This window comes from Engraulis encrasicolus, chromosome 20 (genome assembly GCF_034702125.1).
Source record: "Engraulis encrasicolus isolate BLACKSEA-1 chromosome 20, IST_EnEncr_1.0, whole genome shotgun sequence".
In the NCBI taxonomy this organism is placed as follows: Eukaryota; Metazoa; Chordata; class Actinopteri; order Clupeiformes; family Engraulidae; genus Engraulis; species Engraulis encrasicolus.
Window position 1 is genome coordinate 5786758 of NC_085876.1, and position 14445 is coordinate 5801202.

A 14445-nucleotide genomic window follows, 5' to 3' on the forward strand; every position below is an offset into this window, starting at 1 on the left:
GTACCTGACTATCTCAACTGAGTTTGAACAGTATTTTATTTCCAATTCACTTTTAGTCAGTCTCCAAAAAGAAGTTTGTTTCATTTTTCATAATTGTCATTGTTCGGTGAACATTCAATAACCAATATGCCGTTGAGCTGAGTTTATTTAGTTACTACTTACAAGTGCCAGAGAGCACACCGTATTACAGTGTGGGTGTAAGATTTGACCGAAAGTCTGTTCACTTATCTCTAGCTGCACCTGCCGTTACTCCAACTGCAGCTACTGCCGCTGAAGTACCAACCATGGACAAGACTGCTGCCCTGCCCACCGTCAGCGCAACAGGTGAGCAGTCCCTCTACCTGGTCATCACGTTTCATAACACACAGGATGATGGGGTTACCTGATGACTTGTCACAGCTATTGAAAAAGTTGAAATAATTTTTGTTTTGATTTTTGATTCATAGGTGTTCCCATTAACCCAACGATGATCCCCCAGATCCTGCAACAACTCCAGGTGGTGTCATCATCATCACAGCCCATCCTGCCAACCGTTGGCACCACACAACCCCTTGTTATCTCGCAGGTAGGAATGGGCATCTGGCAGGCATAAACATGGCACAGGCATATTTCAGCCTTTGGACAACCTGGGTTTTTATACGTTTACAACACACCTGCGTAATTGGTACATTAGCGTACTTTTCTCATGAGCATTGCTTGCTTGCTAGCTGTAGATAAGCTTCTGTAGATATGTTTTTGTGGGTGTATGAATTGACAAGGCATAGGGCAGACATAGACATGTACAAGTGCTTCAGCCTTTAAAAAATGGTGTTGGACAGTTTAAGATTTTGTATACTAGATCAGAGTCCGATATTGAAAGGTATTAACATTTTCAACATGCCCTCTATGTAAATGGCACACATTAGGAGTCTTTTCACACTTTTTCTTGAAAGTTTGGACTTAATTATCTTGATATGTCTGACAGTACTTACAATTTTGATCAATGCATGTGTGCATCATTCATTTCAGAATATTCCGGTAAACGCAGTTGCTCCCAACATGCAGAAAGCCGTTGGATTCATCTTGAACGGGCGCACCTACCTGACTGGTGGTAAGTCTGAGCATGTTTAGTTTGAAATAGCATTTGTTTTTCTGGTGTGATTCTGATTGTAATGACGTTTTAACTCTTAAATGGATGAAGTACCATTTTTTAATAAACAAGTAAGAGAAGAAGTCAACGGTGATTCCATCCATTAAAAGCTTTTCAAAACTAGCATATCTGTGATGCAGGTGAAAATGGAGGTATTAGTCTGGAGTAACAACTTTCAAAACTGAAACTGTACTGCTGTAGGTGCAGCTCTGTCATTGGACAACTATGAACAGCGCACAAAAGTAATAAAAATGTTAAAGTTTTGGATCTACTGTGTAATAAACGTAGACATTTATGTGAACTCAAATACTATATTAATGTTACTACATTTTTTTAACATTTTGATAATGTCTCCGGTGCAGGACAACCGTTTGTCACTGGTGCAGCACAACCGTTTGTCACGCCTAAGATGTACCCGCCAGCTCAGGGCCCTACGGTTCAGGTGCCAGTCACCATCACGCTGACAGGGCCCTCAGGGATACAGACTGTCAGTGCCATGGCCACCGCCGGGCTCTCCCAGTTCAACCAGTTTAGCCCAGCCCCACTCATCGCCACCACCACCAACAACAACAACACCGCTGCCACCAACAACAACAACACCGCCACCACCACTCCAGCCCCAGCCCCAACCCCGGCTGTACCCGCGCCGACCAGTACAGTCTCTGCGTCAGGTAGAGATCATAGCAACGCTAGTAGTAATAGTAGCGCTTCTTTATTAGGACCTTTTTCTTAGGCCAATTTACAGTTCTGTTGATTTGTGTCGATTGACAAAATATCGGGTCAAGACACCATTTTTGCCTTTTTTGTATGGCACAGGGCTTCTGTCACATGGTGCAAATATGTTTGCATTGTCTGATTTAAGGCTCTGCACTGTGACATGGGTGTCTGGAAAAGGCTGATTTGCGTTTATGCAGCACATCATTCAGTGTTGTGCCATCTGTCAATGGACATTGTTACCTGGACAATAAATTGGCCTTTATTCCCTCCCTTTGTTGAAATGAGACGGGTGATTTCACTACTCTGTGTTAGTCAAGACACTTGTAAGCTATTGCATCTTCATTGCTTGTGCATGCCATTTATTGCATGATGTTTATGTATTAACTGTATAAGCCATAATCGTAACCGGAATAGATACTCGTCGTATTAACATTTAATACATATATATAGGCTACAAGGCTAGGGTCATGTCTTTCAACCTTCAAGAAGCTAATGAATACGCTTCTCTTCACCACTAAACTTCTACACTGAAGTTTCATGTACTTACACTTTGCTCTTATGCTCTAAAAAGACTTAACTGTACTAACCCTGTGTGGCCTGTACAGTATACTCAGTACGGAATGTATGCTATTGTATGCTTTTCATTATGCCCATCTTTGTACGTTGTTTGGACAAAAGTATGTACTTAACAATGTTACATATTAAGATTTACAATGTCAATAGCAGTTTTAAGAAATGCAGCTGAGGGTTCTCCTTCAACGGCAGTTTTTAAGTATTGCTGGTTCATGTCACATTTGCTGGCATGAACTGACTGCTTTTGCTCAGATGCCTCTTTGCCCCTCTCCCTCATTCCTTCTCTCTGAAAGAATAAAATACTAAATGGAAATAGGAGAAAAGAGTAGTTTAAACACTTAAAAAACTGTTATATTTGAATATTCACTCCCTGTACTTACTTTGTACTCTCTTTTCAAAGCTGAACAGTTTTTTTCCCCTCAGTCTCATTGTCATCCACTCAACTCACCCAAATATCAGCGAAGCATTCTGATAGGTAGATAAACATAAGTAGGTGTGTCGTGAGAGAGCTCGGGTGCCACATGGACGTCCCGTAGCGCTCATGGCTCCATGCTCTTCACAACAGGTGTGATTCACTGACCCACACCTGCCACTCTCCCTCTGCTTTCAGGTGAAGGTGTGCCCGTTCCTCAGCCAAAGCCGCCAGCTACCCTTCCCTCACCTGTGGTGATGAAGCCCAGCCCACAGCCCAGCATGCCCATCAGCACGCCCATGGTTCCGCAGCCAAAGCCATCAGCTGCCCTTCCCTCGCCTGTGGTGATGAAGTCCAGCCCACAGCACAGCATGTCCATCAGCACGCCCATGGTTCCACAGCCAAAGCCACCAGCTGCCCTTCCCTCGCCTGTGGTGATGAAGTCCAGCCCACAGCACAGCACAACCATCAGCATGCCCATCGTTACTACGGGAACATATGCCCCGATAAAGATTGCCCCCGCACCCGTCTCTCCAGTAACTATTGCTCCAGCACCAATCGCACCACCAACCTTCGCCCCTGCACCAGTCGCTCCATCAGTCAAGGTGGCCCAAGTGAGGGTGGTTCCAGCGAGCAGACCTCTTCCTCCTCCGCCCCCTCCTCCGCTCTCCCCTCCACCTCCCAGCACCAGCACTTTCCAGCTCAGAGGTAACTTTTTTGTGGCCACTTTGAATAGTTATCTCGCACTTTGATAACGATGCAGTTCATTGTGTAATAATACATAGGATTTCATACGGCAATACATAGGATTTCATAGGGTTTCATGATCCATCATGTGTTGTTTTCCATGTATACCTGTGCTGTATACAAACACACACGTACATGCATACACCTTGGAGTCAAATTTAACTTAAAGGTGCTATGTGTTTTTCAGCACCAGCCAGTCGTTCCAAGGCATCCCAGTCGTGTAAACGATGTGGATCCCCGTATAAGATGATTGCCTCACTGCGCGGATACATGTGTGTAAGTATTGGCTTCAGGCCCGGTGGGCGTGTGCTTGTGCGATCTCACTTTTTCTTGACTGTACTCCTCTTGACTGATCTGTTTGCACCCCTGACTGATCAGGGTTGAGCATGTCGATAGCAGCATTGTACTTATGTTGGCTTTTGACTCAAAATGATTAACATGATCCCTACAGTATATTTTTAACATCTAAATGCGGGGTTTCGCTAATTGCATGTTTTCAATCACACCTTATTTGAGACTGGACACCATTCATTATGCCCTATGCTTGGGAACCGTCATGGCGTTAAATGCTAACAAGGTCAATTGAACGGTTAATTGTCATAGTACTACTATATGACATAAGAGAGGGCCTTTCATTATTGCCATTCTGGTAACAGCAAATTTACAACGCCATGTTTTAACGGGTTAAGATATTTTCACCGGAGTGATGGTATGGCATCTTTAGCGCATTGAGCCACCACGCAACAGTCAAAACATTCATGTAGCCTCTTAATGCTGCTGGTGGTTCCGTCTTTGCTGAAAAGACTATTAGATCATAACATTGCTATGACATTTCTGAGAGCCTTAAATAACAGATTAGGACTTGTCATTAAAATTCTGTCTCTGTGGAAAGGGTTAAACTTATTGTCAATTGTTTTGTTATGGTTTAGCTCTAATTGTGGTCCTCTCCCGCTGACCCCTCAGATGTGCAACAAGCTCTTGCTGAAGGCCATCCAGGCCACGGAGCCCAAGAAGAAGAAGCCCAAGCGCCCCAAGAACCCCGAGGAGCTCCTGGGCAGCGGAGGAGGCTCCCTCAAGTCCCCCAAGAAACCTCCTCCGGTAGTCCCCCCCTCCTTCACCTCCTCCTCGCGTTACGCCAAGCCACCTCGCCGCGGGGGCTCCTCTGATGATGAAGAGTCGGATGATGATGATGAGGAGGAAGAGCAACAGAAACAAAAACCACCACGCCGCCGCCGCCCTAAGAACAGCCAAGCACACATGGTGGAGGGCGAGGGCGGGGTGGACGAGACCGGCAAGCTGATCATCCTGGTGGAGGACTTCTACTACGGCGTCTACCGTGGAGCCAACTCCGAGAAGAGGACGCCGGACAACGCCATCACCTTCAAGTGTCACCTGTGCGACAAGCGGCTCAAGAACAACCTCAAGTAAGAGCGCGCACACTGATACAACTGAAGAATCCTTAGCCTGCTGCTGATTGGTCTTTTGGACACCAGTTCATTTTAAGGTTCACGTTAGCCGCTAATACCTGCCTAACTGTCCTCATGATGAGCAACTTACAAGGCACATATGGCGCAAAATCAATCATTTTTTACGCGTGAACGCATACATTCCACTTATGCAGACAGTTATTAGGCATGTATTACTGGCTAACGCGGACGCTAAAATCAAGTGTTAGCAATTGGCTTTTTTGTCATTTGATCAGGACGGCAGCTGATAAGCTCACAGGAACTAGATGTGAGATGTGCAGGGCAGGCTGCACCTTTCCTGTGTAACTCCATACTAAAGCGTTGTTTCTGATGCCTCTATTTTCGTAGCGTCAAGCATAAAGCCCAGGGGCCGGTTGCAGCCTGCCAGAGAGTTCAATCCGGTCACAGACTGGTAGACAATATAAATCAAGTGTGTCAAAAGATGCTGCAAGTGTCTGACATTTGCAGTGTTAGTGTACTATAGCAGTTAGTCGTATAGCATGTAAAATACACATAACGCAGGGTGTTTTGTCCCTTCATTCTTACCACTACAGTTTGAGTTGAGATGTTGTATTTTAGTGTATTGATGCAGTATATAAATGTGAATACTGTGGAGGTGCCGTGGCTCAGAGGGCTATGGTGCCATGCCATAAATTCGGGGGCCTAGGTTCAAGTCTGACCTGAGGTAATTTCCCAATCCCTCCCCCCATCCCTCTCTCTCCCCCCCCCTACACGTTTCCTCTCCATCTCTAACGGTTGTGTCCTAAATAAACCCATGAAAGCTAGAATAAAATGTCTTTTAAGCGATGAATACCGTAACATAACATACACATATTAACAAATGGTGTTGTGTGTGTTCCTGCAGGATGATGGTGCACACTAAGCACCACGTGGAGATGGACCAGCAGTACGAGGCGGAGACCCAGACCACGTGCCAGCACTGCTTCCGCAGCTTCTCATCCCCCCTCAGCCTGCAGTACCACGTAGAGAGTGTGCACAGCCAGGCAGAGTCCTCCAGTGAGTAATGATGGTGGAACGTTCAGGGCCCTGAATTAGCTTTGTTTTTTCTATCACCATACAAACTGGGCCCTGTTTCTCGAGAGCATCGTTGCTTACAAAGTTAGCAACTTACTGGTTGCAATGCAATTTCCCATTAACAACCTACTAAGTTGCTAACTGGTTAGCAACGAAGCTTTCGAGAAACGGGGTCCTGGCTAGTTGGCGTTAGTATTACAAGCCAAACAAACACTTACTAATGGGTCAAAGTGGCTAGTAAGTTTGGAAAGAATTTTCACCAGCCTTTGGCCGGTTGGCAGGTATTAATTTAGTGCCCTGGTAACGTTGGCTATGCTACATACAATATGTGCGTTGTGCATCACCATAGTGCATATTATAGTGCATGTGCATTGTAAGGGTTGAGGAGCGTGCACACTGCACAGCCAGGCAGAGTCCCCCAGTAAGTGTCCCTACTGCATCATGATGTAATATTGTATTAATAATGATTATATTACAGTGCATTAATAATGATTACACTATAGTGCAAACAATACATGTATGTATTGCAATAGCTCAGCAGTACTCCAGAACGTGTCTTCCTCGAGCTGGATGTAACTGGCATGGTTGTGTCCTTCTCCAGCCAAGTGTCGTATCTGTGAGCTGGCCTACGAGAACGAGCCCGTCTTCCTGCAGCACATGAAGAGCACCCACAAACCCGGAGAGATGCCCTACATCTGCCAAGTAAGACTCTTATCTCTACTTTATACAAAACTTGTATGCGAAAGTCATGTACACTGTAATGTTGCATATTGTGGTCATTAGTATTTTAGCATGCAGGTCATATAATGACAGCAAGTGATTTGTGCAATATACTTGCATTGAATCCAAGACTTTACCGCTTAATGTGAGCATATTCCTTGTCAATGCCAAATGTTGGCACTTAGGCACTACATGAACAGCTCCTGACAAGAATATTGGAGAGTGAGATGGTGAAAAAAATACTAATAATATTGTTATATTATTGTAATAACACAATAATAACTTGTTTACAACATTTCATACAAAGCATGTTGCTCAAAGTGCGGATTTTGCAAAAATGACCCGTCTCCAAGCCCAGCTATGGTTCTGAGCCATCTCTCCGCTCTTGTTCTTCCTCCGCTCCTCCCGCTGGGTCCTCATCTCAGGTGTGCGGCTTCCGCTCCTCGTTCTACCTGGACGTGATCTTCCACTTCCGAGACCTGCACAGCAACACCACCAACCTGCTCTGCCCCTACTGCCTCAAGGTCTTCAGGTGCAGCAGCAGCTACCAACTGCACTACAGCCGACACCAGGTAGCCACACAAGAGTTTTATTTCTTTTTTTATACTGTATATATTTTTGGGCTTGTTATGCCTTTATTTGGGATAGAACCGTTAATGGTGAGAAAGGAAACGAGTGGGGAGAGAGAGATTGGGAAGGATCAGCAAAAGACCTCGGGCCAGAATAATGATACGACGTCTGAGCTCATTGAGCTACCCCGCTGCACCAAACATGCGATGGAAATAATGACAAAAATCACCACAGTGGCTACCAGTAACTACCAACATTATTTCAACATTCAACACTTTGTGTTTCCATAATATTATGTGAAACTAGCCAATTGTCTACTACAAACGCCATGTAAATGCTTTACATGCTAAGCATAATTGTAAGATCTCAATTGTTTATGAGAACTCAAAACTTATTTGTTTAGCATTCTTGTCAGTATTTGATGAGGAAATCAACCACTAGATAATGGCCTACATACTGTAAGATGACTCCTGTAACTCTAACATTCAGAATTTGTACAAACATAAGGTGAAGATGTGTACGTGAAATGTTTTCTGGACATAATCAAAGAATTGCTTTTTGGGTGTGTGCAGAAAAAGTCGGTGTTGCATTGTGACAAGTGCAGACTGCAGTTCCTGTTCACAAAGGAAAAGAGTGACCACAAGCAAGCGCACCACATCACGCACCGCACACCAAAACAGCTGGAGGGCCTGAAGCCTGGCACCAGGGTAAGGGGAACACGCACACACATACACTCCAGGGTAAGGGTTTCAAACGCACATGTCAGTGTAAAAGGAACACACACACGCACACTCCAGGGTAAGGGTCACACACGCACGCACACACATTGGGAAGGAACCATACAGCCAAAGTACCCTCAACTTGACCCTCCATCACACACAAACATGTATGGAGTTAGAAGGGCCAACGTATACTGTTCAGTATATCAGCAGTGACTACATCCACACACATCGCTACTAGTTACTCGCTAGTTACTCACTTGCTCTTTGAACGAGTGGCAAGGAAACTAGTGAGCTACAAACGAGTAACTAGTTGCAAAGTGTGTGAATATAGCTTAATAATACATCCTACCTACCAACTAATGACATGTTCACATTCAACATCTTTATCAATCACAGTGGAATAAGATTATGCTGACTCTGGAGAAGTGTGATTGATCTGGAGTTGTGTTGTGCAGATCTTAACTTTCTGAGCAGCATGCTTTCATTTACTCAACCGAGGGCCGATCGTATTCAGGCTCAGTGCCTGATTTCAGGCTTGACATAATTTGCCTGCAAGAAAAAAATGTTGTCATTAGGATTTTCTTAGTTCAGAAAGAGTCAAAGTTTCAGTGTCAGGGGTTTCTTTTATCAGTCCTGACTCATCCTCCCTCTCCCTCTCTCTCTCTCTCTCTCTCTCTCTCTCGCTGTCCTGTCCTCCTTTCAGGTGACCATCCGTACCTACGCCGCCCTGCCCCCGGGCCCCAGCAGTGCCCCTGTGCAGAGGGTGGTGGACACCATGTCCATGCCCCCTCCTGCGCTGGAGCCCATCTACCCCGACAGACAGCCCACGCCCACACGATCCGTCACCCCCATCTCCCCCGGCCCCCTGTCCCCCAAGCACGTCTCCCCCAGGCTGGCCACCCCCAACCGCGAGGAGGCCTACAACAGCACCGTGAGCCCCACGCCCACTGCTGCTGCCCCCACCATGCCCACCACCACTATGCCCATGCCCATGCCCATGGCCATGCCTCTACCCACCCGCAAGATCCCCAGCGTGAGCCAGCAAGAGATCATGGCTAAATTCGAGAAGCAGAGGTGAGACACAGGGTTGAGCATTACACGGGGGACGCATGCCGGTGACAAGAGCGAATCGAAGAGAGGCGGAATGCAGTGTCCCATTCTGACAGCTCAGGGGTCAACAGGTCGTCGCGGTGAATCAAAGAGGATGAAATATGTATTTTGTTGACCCGACTGTCCACCCCAGGAGAAATTCCCTCCTCATTTCCATGATCTTAAAATTGGACGAATACTTTTGCTTCGCTTCACTCCTGTTCACTTGTTTCCCTCCATCAAAAGAATGAGTGGCGAAGTTTGCCTCACCGAATTTGCCAAATTTACGTGCATGCTGATTTAAAGTTTCTGCATGATGCATCAGTACACTTGTTACCCCTTTTCTTGTACAGAAGAATGACACTGTTCTAAAGTGCTTCTCCTTCACCCAAAACAAAACATTTCCTGTTTTGTAACGTGTGTCCACAGGTCACACTTTTTTTGGTGCGCCAACTAGCAAAGTAGTACGTCTGTTCAGCTACAAATTAAGCTGACTCTTTAATTTCCTTCAGGATTAATATTGTTTATGAGTTTATAAACATAAAAGTGGTAGGAGTCAAAGCCAAAGAACAGCTGCTGAGCACTACCTGTAGTTTAATGTGATGATTCTTGTTTTTACAATCGTTTTATATTATTGTGGTGATTTTTGTGTGCTTTTATGAGACTGTTTCCTATGTCTTATGTTTTTTAACATTTTATTGTACGTTTGTCTTGTATTTGCTATTATGTTGTATAGATGGCCAGGTGGCAAGCAATTTTCTCTTGGGAATTAATAAAGTCCCTCTCTCTACTCCGCTAGGTCCCCGTTGGAGACGGCTAGCTGTGTGGAGTGCACCTTTGAGATTCCCAACTATGTGCAGCATTACCCTACCTACGTCCACTGCAACCTCTGCAGATACAGCACCTGCTGCTCACGCTCATACGCCAATCACATGATCAAGTGAGTCATGACCGCCGTTTGTGTGTGTGGCAGCCGTGGTTTAACGGTCAAGGAGATGAGCTTTAGATCAGAGGGTTGCAGGTTCAAATCCCACCCCTTCTACTCCCTACCACGATTTAGTTGCCCTTGAGCAAAATGTACCTGTGATTATGATTGACTATCTTTAGACAGAGACATCCAATGTATTAAACCAGTCTCCCTTTTGCTCTCTGTCTCGCTCCCCCCATCATCATTACAGTAACCATGTTCCTCGGAAGACCGGACAATTCAGCAAGTACCTGTCTATGTTCAGGCGATGCCAAAAGTAAGTCCATCACAAAATAAATATCGATTATTTTACGTAATTGAATGTGTATTGCTTTTTGCTTTACACTTCATCAAATGCACAAATTGTCGAACTATAGACTGTGCCGAGGAATATCAATGTTTTTTATTATTTGGATTTGTTTTATATAGTGTCAAAAATTTCTGTCTATGGACTTTTTAAACATAGCTTCACAAAACTTTGCTTTGTGCTTTAGGGGAGTCATGATGTACTGTTTGTCATGCGAGTTCTCTACGGACCTGGGAGACACAATGGCCAACCACCTGGTGGAGAACCCAGAGCACGAAGGAAGCTCCCCTAGATCTGCAGGTGAGATTGGAACCAAAAACACTCTGTGCATCACAACCCTTAGGCCGGCCGCACATTGGCTCCGACAGCACTGCGGAGCACTTTCGCTTCCAACATAATTCGAACCCCAAAACCCAATTCACACGAACATAGCATTAATAGTCAATGGGCAGCGCAGACAAAATAGAGCTCGTCTCTAATCGCTATCAGACATCCGCGAATGTCTGTGGACATGGGCGCCAGTGTGCGGGGTTCTATTGATAACAATGGAATCGAACAGTGCAGAGTGCTCAGCACTTTGTCGGAGCCAGTGTGCGGAAGCCCTTAGGCCTGACTGCAGCATCTACTGTATGTAGTGGTAAATGGACTGCATTGACGTGTATATACGTATACTGCCTTTACACTCCTTCGAGCACTCAGCACTCAAAGCGCTTTACATTTCAAAACACCCAGGACTTCTGTATGGTATTTTTGCATTTACATTATTACATTACATTACATATTACAGATTGTCTTTATACTGGTTTTGGATTGTTAAAGAAGTTACATATAGCCATGCCACTAGGGGTGGTACGGTTCACAAAATTCACGGTTCGGTTCATATCGCGGTGTCAAGGTCACGGTTTTCGGTTCTTTTTTTTTAGTTCATGATAAATGGTGCACTGGCTAATAGAATCGGACTTATCACTAAATATCCTACATATGGTTTGTATAGGCTTATAATGTGAAAATAGTGTGATTTTAATTGTGTCATCCTCTGATTTGGTCTTATACGCTAATGTTTTAATCAGAGAGACTGGATAAGATACTCCTAGAATGTCTGTTTTACATATTTTTCTGGGCAGTACATGAATTGCGGTTTGCGATGGATTGCACGGTTCGGTTCGGTATGTGTGTGAATTGTACGGTTTCGGTTTTCGGTGCGGTTTGTGCCATCCCTACATGCCACCTCTCTGTTTGCATTACAGTGTTGACCATTATTTCTTTTTTTCTTCATTTATTTTTCCAGCAGCAGGATTCCCAGGAGGATACAAAAGGTAAAAAAGCGATATTCATTGATCTCATTAACGCATTCATAGATGTATTCATGACTTTCTTGAATTTCTTGAGGGGCCATTTCAAAAATGTGTGTGGTTCTTTGCAGGTTCCTCTACGTACCAAGCAAAGCTTTTGGGAAAACCCAGAGCGGCAGCAGCAGCAGCAGCATGGTTAGTCCCAAGACCAGTTCCACCCCTGTGGCTCGCGCTGCGCCAGACATGACCCCCTCCGCCGCCACCTTGCAGCTGGAGAAACTGTTCTCGAGCTCAAGCCTGCCAATCAAGACCGAGAAAATGACCCCGAAGAAAGTTCTGCTGAACGGATCTGAATCCACCACCACCACTGCCGGTGGAGCGAGGACGGAGGGCGCATGTCTGTCGTCAAAGCAGTTGAAGACGGTGCTGTACGCGCTGTGCTGTGGCATTCCCCAGGCGGCCGCCCGCTTCCAAACCGCGCCGGCCCTCATCCAGGCCTGGCTGCTGGACCGCAAGAGCCAGGGCCCCAGCAAAGGGGGCCGGCGGGGGCTGGGGCCCCGCGCTGCTGACAAGCTGGCCGAGTGGGTGCTGGCGCAGCGCGAGCAGCAGCTGGCCGTGGACGAGGACACACTCTTCGCAAAGGCCAAGGAGTGCGTGGGCGGAACCGATCCGGGTCTGGGCCAGGACTGGGCCGTGGATTTCCTGCTGCAGCACGAACTGGGCGTGCAGCCGGTGGGCACCGAGGGCGCCAGGATGCTGCCGCAGAGCGTGCAGGACGGAGTGCGCTCATTTGCGCGCTTCATAAAGAAGCAGGTGGGCACGGGCGCTGGTGGGTTTGGCGAGAGCAACGTTGGAGCCGTAGACGAGGTGGCGGTGTTCATCGACCTCCAGCAGCTGGGGAGGATCGCCACCCTGCCCTCTGCATTCCACCTCACCGAGCTGGGCACCCCTCTCATGGATGTGGTCCTGTCCGCCATGGCCGACGGCACCCTTCTGCCCGCCATGGTGTTCCTCAAGGGCACACCCCCGGCCTGCACCGCCGCCGTGCCCGCCTCCGTCTTCCTGGAGGCCAAACCTGAAGGCTTCTCGGACGAGGAGCGGCTGAATCTCTGGCTGTCCAAGGTCTGGCGGCCCTACATCAACCCCAGCGGCGGCGGTAAAGGCCTCCTGGTCATGGACCCCTACCGCGGCCACCTGGCGGATGACTTCCTTGCCGCCCTCAACAGCGCCAACACCCTACCCGCCGTGGTACCCAAAGCCTGCTCCTGTTGCCTGCAGCCGCTGGAGGCGTGCTCGGGCCCCGTGCTCCGGGAGTTCCTCCAGGCCTGCTGGAGCCAGCAGGTGAGCTCGGCCCCCGAGAGCCTGGTGGGAGCCCAGCCCGACGAGCTGGCCCTGCTCCTGATTGGCTGGCTGGCGGAGCTGCTGCAGGTGCTGGGGGCGCGGCCGGACCTGCTGCAGAGGTCCTTCAAGACCGTCATGGAGCCTCCAGCAGTGGAGGAGGGGGCGGCGGCCTGGGATGGGCAGGATGTGGCCACCAAGGGTCTGGTACAGGAGCTGACCACAGCCCTGCTGCAGAGCAACCCGCTGGAGACCGATGGCCATAGAGACGATGGGATGGAAGAGGACGACTGAGCGCCGAAGCAGATGTTTGACAAAGGAAGCAGCCTGGGGTCTTTCCATGGCTTCGAGGAGGCATAGATGGGGAAACTGAGGCTGTCGTGCAAGGGAGAAACTATGGCTTACTTACAATAATTGATATATTTAGCGTTAAGGATGGGTGGTACTGGTAAGTACCATTAGTGAGACATGGAATCTTACTGTCTCAGTCATCTGTCAGATCAGTGATGTTGGTATGGGAGAAAGGGCACCTATTAGATTTCTATCTAAAACCTCACAGAACCTCATTGTCTTTACTACTGAAAATAAGACATTGCTGTTTGCCGCCCTCCTACAAAATTTGCAAGTCCAGTTATTTTCCCCCCTCGTTTTTGCAGTTCATGTACTGACACTTTACATAAATTTGTGGGCATCAACAGGTCTTGGAAGGGGAACCTCCCTTTAGCTGCTGTTCGATGTGGTTGTATTCCCTTCTACACCTAAAACACAATGTACACTTTTGAAAACCTACATCACTGACAATAAGCTAGAAATTCTAGTGGTCCTTCGATTAGGAGGCTTTGATATACTGTTTTCCCACAAAGCTGCTTTATAAAAGATATCTTCTGTATCTAAACTTTAAACAATGAAATTTATATCTAACCAGGAACATGCCTTGTATGATCATGTTGCTTTAGAAATGGTTGATATGTATAGGTATAATTACCTGTTAGATTAATCGTAGTATTCTTTTACACACCCATTTATCATGTGAGGTGCAAGATGTTGAATGAGAGCTATGCATTTTCATACCTGTAGGAATGTAGGGGTGATGTTCTGTCTTTTACATGTGATGTCTGACCCAAGTTTGTGGTCAAAAGATATATAATAAAGATTTTTTTTTTCATTTACAAACACTGTGTGTGTGTGTCAAAATGTGGCAATCTTCGAGTTATCTAATTTCCTTTGAGCCAGAAACACTAAAGGATTTCACTATGGACTTAAAGCATGTTGCATACTATTATATCCTATGTAAGTAGCAACTTCCAGTAGCAATATACCAAATGTACATTATACTGGCACAATTAACACTTCAGTGGATA

General features: G+C 46.6%; 1 protein-coding gene across 2 annotated transcripts; it reads left to right on the forward strand.

Annotated features, from left to right (window-relative positions):
- Nucleotides 1–450: 450 nt before the first annotated feature.
- Nucleotides 451–14257, forward strand: pogza (pogo transposable element derived with ZNF domain a). Of its 2 annotated transcripts, none has more exons than XM_063185211.1 (16): nt 451–565; nt 1009–1090; nt 1492–1800; nt 3030–3539; nt 3766–3854; nt 4542–5002; nt 5910–6061; nt 6681–6781; nt 7225–7371; nt 7942–8076; nt 8795–9165; nt 9980–10120; nt 10359–10424; nt 10642–10754; nt 11743–11770; nt 11878–14257. In XM_063185211.1, the coding sequence occupies exons 1-16, from the start codon at nt 467–469 to the stop codon at nt 13376–13378; spliced, it is 4305 nt and encodes a 1434-aa protein (XP_063041281.1). In that variant the 5' UTR covers nt 451–466; the 3' UTR covers nt 13379–14257. The 2 variants fall into 2 exon arrangements, with proteins under 2 accessions (XP_063041281.1, XP_063041282.1); XM_063185212.1 differs by having other exon boundaries at nt 11746–11770.
- Nucleotides 14258–14445: the final 188 nt, after the last annotated feature.

Coding starts and splice junctions, on each gene's coding strand:
- pogza (XM_063185211.1), top strand. CDS start 467: ATGATCCCCCAGATCCTGCAACAACTCCAGGTGGTGTCATCATCATCA. Junction 1,091..1,491: donor GCGCACCTACCTGACTGGTG/GTAAGTCTGAGC, acceptor TCTCCGGTGCAG/GACAACCGTTTGTCACTGGT. Junction 9,166..9,979: donor GCTAAATTCGAGAAGCAGAG/GTGAGACACAGG, acceptor CTACTCCGCTAG/GTCCCCGTTGGAGACGGCTA.